The sequence below is a fragment of the Microtus ochrogaster genome (assembly GCF_000317375.1).
Source record: "Microtus ochrogaster isolate Prairie Vole_2 chromosome 14 unlocalized genomic scaffold, MicOch1.0 chr14_random_3, whole genome shotgun sequence".
Lineage (NCBI taxonomy): Eukaryota > Metazoa > Chordata > Mammalia > Rodentia > Cricetidae > Microtus > Microtus ochrogaster.
In genome coordinates, this window is record NW_004949098.1 from 5439333 (window position 1) to 5447956 (window position 8624).

The following is an 8624-nucleotide window of genomic DNA, read 5'->3' on the forward strand; positions in this document are numbered from 1 at the left end:
GAGAGAGAGAGAGAGAGAGAGAGAGAGAGAGAGAGAGAGAGAGAGAGAGAGAGAGAATTTATAGCCTGAGAACTAGGGAAATGGTAAGAGAGGAAAGTCAGGATTACAGTGAAACTTTCATCAGGTTTTGAAAACAATTTCTATGCCGACCTCCTTTCTCTAAGCAGCAGTATTTTACTCACTCCATCACTGTCTAAATCTCCCTCTAGACCAAGTGAAGAATCCCCAAAGACACCTCCTGGTCCATGTATTGGCAGTCCACCAAGGCTCTTAGGCCTATGGCTCCTATTGATATTCACTAATTTTCATAGTACAGACCTAGAATAATGCAGAATTGAGTGATGCCAAACAGGGCTGGGATCAATAGAGGAAAGTATTTCTGGGTCAAGAGGAGTGTTGGATTTCAACCTCCACAGTTTAGTTGAGTGAGGTGAACCCAATCCCCCAGCTCTTTTCTACCATTTCCCAATGGGCTTTTAATATCTTTTCCATTCTGTACTTCAAACAGCTAGTCTGCAAGATGCATTTCTCAGGACACATGACATTCTTTCTCAGTACAGGTGAAACTGCCTTCATGTCTTCCATGGTGAAGAATATTTTGACCACCTACCAACAGATCTGGACTGGACTCCATGATCCCATACAAGTGTGATCCTATCTTTGCCTTGCTTTTTCTACCTAGCGACTTTTATCTCGGTGGAAGACTTTGTGTGACTTCCCAGAAAAAAGAAATGAATCATAGGTCTCCAACACTGGGTTGCATTAAACAAGAGATATATCAGTTGAAGAACTGAGCTTTGTAGAAGTCTCAGGTTTCACATGAAGTTTGTATGTCTGCTACTGACTTATTCTAACTTCTCATGTGAAACCTTGGAAGATGTTTTCATCAGTCTCAGGGAGTCTGAATATATGATTGTTGGGAAATGCTGGGAAAAAAAGCGTTACATATTTTCTCTTTATAAAATTGAACTTTGCTCATTTGTTTCTGAAGAAATCTCAAATGTACCACCAGTATACTTATCAAGGGCAGATAAATTTCTGTAATCCCAATTTTATTCCATAGTTTCTGGGGTTTGAAAATAGGACTGAGGAATCACAGAATATTCCACCAGAAGACTCTTTTCAGCTGGGTATGATCATACCAAGTTTGGGAAGGCTAAGCAGGCAATCAAGTGTTTCAGTGAAAGTACCATGGAAACAGAGTACTAATGAATCTTTATCACCCACTGCTTTCTGCTCTAGAGGGTACGCTACCCAATGGAAGTGAATGGAAGTGGAGCAGCTCTGATGTGTTGACCTATTATCATGGGAAGAAGAACCCCTCTGTTGTTACAGACTGTGGTTATTGTGTGCCATTTTCTCCAGTCACAGGAAAGACAGGGAAGAGTCACCTCTGACTAAACTCATCTTCCCACATCGAGTTTGACCTCCTGGGCATGACTTAGAGCTGGGAAATACAGTGTTGACTTGAGATCTTCCATCTTCTATCATGGTTCCCTGTGTATCCTTCCCTTGGAGATGCAACCATGATCAGCATGAGGAGAGATGTCTAAGTCCAGAGCAGAGATTGAGTTGTTCTTCTTTGAGTTCACAGATTAAACTGCCCCATTCCCTTTACCTTTTGTCTCTCCACAAGTTATCAAAAGTGAAGAGATTATAATTGTGAAATGTTATTTACCGATGTCAGCAAATTCAAGGGTTAAGGCAGTTCTAATTTTAACAACTTGAAAATACTCTGAAGCTCACATGGACAAGTAAGCAAGTATGATGGTTCACTCAGAAAGAGCAAGTTTTACCTACACACCCACACCAAATCCCTCATCTCATCCCTGCTGTTCTTCCATCAAAATCTTCTCTGGGGATTATAACCTGAAGACTCAGAGAACAACAATAAAATGTAGTCAACACTGTGCTATTGTGTTATTGTGCTCCATTTTTTCAGGAAGTCATGCAGAGTAGTTATAGAAGGAACTTCTGGAAATCAGTACATCCCAGTTCAAACCACTGTTGCTAGGAAATAGTGTCTAATGATGTGCCTACTGGTACACTGTGGTTCAAGTGTGGACAGTGCTTATGGAAGTTGATGTTGTGAATGCATGAAGGCATTGCCCTCATTTAACACTGACTGTCCAAACATACCCTTCATGTTGGGACACACGGAATTTTATGTTATTTAAACATTCTTCCTCAAATATTTTCTTTGAGGCATAACTTTTAGCAAAATGCAATATACCTTGAACAAACTTTTATAGAAAAAAAAACTTGCCATAAATGTACAGGGAAAGAGTCTTGGGCCCTTTTACTCTATTTTCAACACAATGACAAAATTTTAAATGAGTATCAGAATGAAAGTTAAGAGGAGAAGAAAGAAAAAGAAAATAATTGAAATTATAAGGAAAGAGAAAAGCAAGTAAGAGAAAAGAAAAAAAAAACAAATAAAAATGGGATATTAAATAGAGCCCACAAGAGAAAAAACAGTAAAATGTTGGTTTGTTTTCTTCAACATTAAGGTCCACAAATAGCCCAGGAAAGGTCTATACAGATGGGATCATCAACAAATTATAAAAATATCAATAAAAATAAAAATTTCCTTCATGTCAAAGTGCTTGAGTTGAGTGAGTCAGAAACCATTCTAGTCATTTTTCCCTGTACTTCTTGAGCCATGTGTCATAAACAGCCAACTTCGAGTGCTCTCTGCTTTCACACTGTTCTTAGGTAGTGGCTTCCAGGTGACCAGTGCTAGTGACCTTTGACTGAGAGTTGTCTGAATGTGTCTCATCTTTATTGTATATTAAAGCAGTTGTCCCACAAAACAATATACGTGTTAGAATTCTCCAGAAGTTCTTTTAATACAGTAGGTACTTTATAGCTCTTCCAGTTACTCACTATTGTTATGCCCTGGATCCATCTTGTAAAGACATATTTTTTAAAGGTGGATGAGGTAGCATATATCTGTAATCTCAGAACTGGGGAAACAAAGAATGATGGATCTCAACTATCAGGACTGAATTGAAGAGTTCCAGGCTGCTGAGACACCCCATATTATGAAACAGGTAGAGAGAACCTGAGGACGAACACTTCCTAGACACCCTAAAAGCACCAGCATGACCACTGATGCATGTGTACATGAACACTAACAGACAAAAACCAATAAATAAAATATAAATACTAGTGTTTGTGTGGTCTACGTCCCAGGTCAAGACTGACAAAGGCATGTTTTGGCTTTCTCCATTATAGAAGAAACAGGAAATACAAAGGAGGAAGAAGCGGGATAAATATTTTGCTGAAGCTGTGGGAGGAGCTAAGCGTTTTTAAGGCTGAATTGAAAGGATTACTTCCCCCTCTATCTGACAGATCTTGAAGAAGTTATACTTGGCTTTTATCATAAAAACCTGAAGAATGCTGTGAGAAAGACATTCCCATGGCAATATTTGAGACTCCCTAGAAATGGAGACTACAGGAGTATCTTCCTCTCACCAAGGATCCACATTTAGCCTAGAGCCGTTCTCTCAACATTTTCTTTTTTTGAGGGAGAAAGCTATGCCCTTGGTTCTGAACATACAAGGAAACAGATTTTCCATGCTGTTTCCATTCTTTCATTAGCCCAAAAAGAATTGGTTAAAGTACTCTCAGATTTTCTCTTTTGCCTTTTGGAAAGAGGGTAAGAAGGTTCTAGTCTTTATGACTGCACTATTATGTTAACTTCACTTTTTTTACCATATTCAGCAAAGATTACCATTCATATAGATTGCATTATTTAGTGTTAGAATTCAAAGATGGTTATTAAACTGTTGAAAACATCAGTTATCACTCCTCATCTGGGGTACTGACTATGAGGGAAGGTAATGCCTTCCAATAGTCACAGTACAACCATCAATGAGCAGGATCTACATTTTTAGTTACAGTGCAGTGGTAAGCAAGCACCATTAGGCACTGTCTGGACAGACAGAACTGAGATGCAATCATCAGTTATCTCCTCTGCCATCCGCAGAAACTTTATTTGTAATTTGCTTAAATATTTTCAGTCTCCATTTTCATGTCTTTGCAGAGTTTGGGTCTGTTTCTTGTTTTTGAATTATTTGTTTATTGTTTTTAAAGTGATAGATAAAAAAGGTGAGTAGGAAGGTGGGGATGATCTGGGAGGAGCTGAGAGAGGAGGTGAGTGATCAGAATATATTGTATAGAAAAAAAATCAAGTGTGTTGCACACAGCCAGCAAGATGGCTTGGTAGGTTAAAGTTTTCTTTCTCCAATCTGATGGCCTGAGTTTGTTTGCCCTTATTCCCAGGGGAATCACTAAAAGTAGCTGGACAAAGTGGCTCACATCAATAAACTCAGTACTCCTATGAAGCAAAGGAGTTAAGACAATTACCCTGACCCTTGTGAGTTTACTATGTGGTAAAAAACAAACAAGAGAAACCTTGTCTCAAAAGATAGAAGGCAAGAACTGATTCCCAAAAGTTACCCTCTGATCTCCACCGTCAAGTTGTGGTCTTTACACATCCATATTCACACACATACATAACAGTGATGATAAATAATATTTTAATGAAACACATAAACTCAAAGTTTGACTAAAGTTTTATTATTGTTCTCTGAGACTTGAGACCACCCCAACCTATATAGACAAGACTAAGACAGCATCTAAAAAGAGCAGATGTGGGATTTGATGTGAACTGTGGATTAAGAGATGCTCTTTACATTTGTACCCTTGTCCGTGGTGAGCTTCAAGACAAATGCAAGCTGTTTACTTTTGGATAAGCTTATCCACTGAATTTGCAGACATAGGGGAGCTTCATCTCACAGGTATTATCTCTCCATTTCAGAAATCCTGGAAAGAGAAAAGAGGTTAAATAATTGAGGATATGGATCTTGAGAAGATAATGAAGAAATGCCTCAATCTGTGGCTTCAATTTAAAAGTCACTCCCTCATGCTCTCCAGTGGTACAATCCAAATGAAGGAGATAACCAAGCAGCCAATAAAGAAGATGAGAACAAAACCACATTCCATTTCCTAGCTCAGAGGCACCCAGAAATGTGAGAAGATGGGTATACCTCCAGGTGAGGTGGTTCTTACCTGAAGCTCTTGACAAAGTGCCACAAAAACCACGGTCTAAGGCAGTGGATGGATTCCTCTCCCAGTTAAGGTAATTCATCACATCAGTGTTACTCCACTCCCATCCACCTCCATTGGGTTGTTCACCCTGATGAGAAGGGAACCAGATATAAGTTAGGGTGCTGAAAGCTCTACATATATAAAAACTTCAGTGAAACTCTGGATTCCCTTCCAACCTCCACAACTCAGTTGATCATATTTTTCAAGAACATAGCATTAGAATTATTGCTGCCTTCATTTCTACTTATATATCCAGAAACTACTGATAAAATTAGGACACAATGAAATTTATTTGAAATATAAATGGTAGTAAATCAGCAACTTCCTCCAAAATGGAAGTAGGATGTTTATTCTACCTAGAGAAAATATAGTATGCCACTTTTTTCTATATTTCTTGATAATACTGTATGCAGCCTCCCTGAAACTGACTGTGAATTCTTCCAAGGCCTATTATTATTATTAAAAATTTCCACTTCCTCCCCTCCTCCTATGTCTCTCCCCTTCCCCTAATCCCCCTCCTCCTCCCTCTCCAGTCCAAAGAGCACTCAGGGTTCCCTGCCCTGTGGGAAGTCCAAGGTCCTCCCCCTTCCATCCCGGTCTAGGAAGGTGAGCATCCAAACAGACTAGGCTCCCACAAAACCAGTACATGCAGTAGAATCAAAACCCAGTGCCATTGTCCTTGGCTTCTCAGTCAGCCATCATTGACTGCCACGTTCAGAGAGTCCGGTTTGATCACATGCTCAATCAGTCCCAGTCCAGCTGGCCTTGGTGAGCTCCCATTAGATCAGCCCCACTGTCTCAGTGGGTGGGTGCACCCCTCACGGTCCTGCCTTCCTCTCCCAAGTCAGTCAGAGTCACATGAACTTCATCTGAAGTCTAGGAATCCTAGTAGAACTCAGCTCTACAAGAGACCCTGATGGTTTCCTTTGTTTCAGTGTTATCCCGTGTCTGACCTCTGTGTCTTTTCGGACTCCTTCTGGGGAGTCTCAGCAAGTGTGCCTATGTGATAATGACATGTGAGAGTAAACAGAGAAGAGGAAATCGTACCAGAGTGGGATCATGGAGCCCAATCCAGACGTATGAGTAACTGTTCCCTGTGCTCTTCACCAAAGAGGACACGAAGGAAGCCTCAGCTCCAGTGAGAACAGACACGAGGTGCCCTAAGGGCCTCTTTTGGCAGGCCAGCTGTGTGAGGAACAGAATCAAAAGGAGGTTTAGGCTTCACTGGATAATGACAAGGCGGAGGTAAGTGGGGGGACAGGCTATATTGAAAGTCAACTATTCATCTCGGACACAAAGGACTAGAGAAAATAGAACACAACATCCCCCATGACCCATATGTACTTTCCACATCCCAGTACTCACTTCTGCATCAAACCAGGTCTGTGGTATCCGAAACAAGGCATAGCAGTAGGAGCCATAAGCCCTGGAGCCTTGGGGACAACTAATGCGTGGTGATGGCGCTTCCTTCGGGGAATCTTCACCTGGGGTGGAGTAAGATGAATATAGCCATTGGGTGAAAAGAAAAGTGGAACATAGTTGGGTTGGTCAAAATAGGGCTGCTTTTGTAAACTATTTCTTGGAAGGAAGTCAAATCAAGTCTTTGTGTAGTCTTTGAGACTTTTTATAATGCGCAGACCTAGTAAATGATGCAACCTCGTTTTCCTCTTTCTTATTAAAAATTAGTTCATGACTCCACCAAATCTAGGCTTAACTTCCATTGCCTACTCTTCTTTTCCCATGGAGCTCATGGTTTATTATCATTTCTACCCTTTCATGCTACCAATATAAATTATAGCATCATGACAAAATGATAAATCCTATTATTCCACTGCTGATAGACCACCATGATACCTTCCACAACCAATGCCCTGGGAGATGCAAGATGATGGAACTGTTACAACAGTTTTCCAATATGAATATCCCTCATTATTCCTTATGACACTTTCCTCTACTCACTGACTCTAAACACTCCCAGGAAGTCAGTGCTAGAGACAAAGAAGTCTTACCTTGAACCTGAGAAAAGAGCATCAGGCAGGAGAGCAACATCCAAGACATGCTGGTGAGTGCTATGCGAGACAGCATCTTGCCTGTGAGGGATGAACAATCAGAGTCACTCCAGGTGGTGTGGATAGAGAAGGCAGACAGTAAAGACCAGCAATCTCCTTCTTTTGCTAGTTCTGCAGTGATACACTAATTTTGTCCTATCTCCTCCTGTAGTCCAGAAATCCATATTTTGTTCTTGCTCTGAGAGTTTCATAGGTAGCCTTTCCTGAGTTATAAAACTCTGTGTGATGTGAGAGCATAAATCATGGAACACCTTCTTCTAGTGAGAGGTGACCCCTGCGAGGTTCTCATCGTCTTCCAGCTTCTACTTACCTATCTTGCAGAGAGATCTGGGATGGTTTGTCAGGGCAGAGATGGCTGTGCTTTTATAACAGGATTTGAGGGAGGAGCACCAAAGTGAATAACTGGAATGCTTATGCAGGTGAGGATGGTGGGTAGTGCTTGGCATGAACTAAGGGGGTTCCCAGAAAGAGCAGGAGGATCTTCCTGGCAAAGATGGAGAATTTTCACAATTACCTCCTTCCTGTTAGCAGCACTGCTTTACCCTAGGCGTGAGTGAAGTTTAACCTTCCACACCCTTTACTAGATACTCTGTTCCAGGAAACAGAAATGAACTACAGCAGCATTGGAACATAAATTATGCTGTGACATGAATTTCAGATATTATTACATGGGCAGTTAAGGAAAATAAAGTGCTAGTTAAGGAAAATAAATGTAAGAGTGTAATAAAATCAATATGGAAAATCTCACTTGTGCATGCATTTCTTTACACCTGTCTGAAATACTTAAAACGAATTAGCTAGAATTCAGTGAATTAGACAATTTAAGTGAAAATTAATTGATTGAAAATGATAAATTCATGAAATACAGACTTAAATATGCTGATAAAGTTTCATATCAGTGTGTAAAATCAGCTTTCAATAAGTCAGCATTCTTGTTAGAAACTTAAGAAAAATCAGCTGAACAAATATATATACTTCTCTGAGGTTAGTTCATAGGCAATTTGTTACCTACCTCGGGGACCATCCACAGAGTGGGATCTCAGATTCACTGGGATCATGTAGACCCTTTTACAGTAATTGTATGAGTCTACTCTTCATTTCATATTCATATAAGGGTGGTTTTCACGGATACCAAAAAAATGATCTAGTGTGTTAGCTTTGATTAATGCAGAGTTATTAGCCTTCATTCTTCCCACTTATATACTTTTAAGTAGGAAATGGTAATTGGCAATCAGGTCCAGCAATCCAAGATACTCAGTGGGCTAAGTCAGAAGAATTGAAATTCTAAGGTTAAAACATAAGTTCAAGGAATCTTATTCAAGAGCCTATCTCAAAGCAGAAAATAAGGATAGGTCATTGGATGTAAGCTGATGGTAGAATATTTGCCTCCCAAGTGCAATGCCTTGTTTTCCATCCATAGTAGCACATATACACAATAAA

General features: G+C 40.1%; 1 protein-coding gene and 1 pseudogene across 1 annotated transcript; one reads left to right on the forward strand and one right to left on the reverse strand.

Annotated features, from left to right (window-relative positions):
- The first annotated feature begins 1208 nt into the window (after positions 1-1208).
- LOC106144277 lies at positions 1209-1703 on the forward strand (annotated as a pseudogene).
- A 3059-nt stretch (positions 1704-4762) lies between these two features.
- On the reverse strand, positions 4763-7200 carry LOC101987537 (regenerating islet-derived protein 3-beta-like). Its single transcript, XM_005364713.3, has 5 exons — positions 7125-7200; positions 6481-6599; positions 6163-6300; positions 5077-5203; positions 4763-4830 (listed from the first exon to the last, which is right to left on the reverse strand). The coding sequence occupies exons 1-5, from the start codon at positions 7198-7200 to the stop codon at positions 4763-4765; spliced, it is 528 nt and encodes a 175-aa protein (XP_005364770.1).
- Between the last annotated feature and the right edge of the window lie 1424 nt (positions 7201-8624).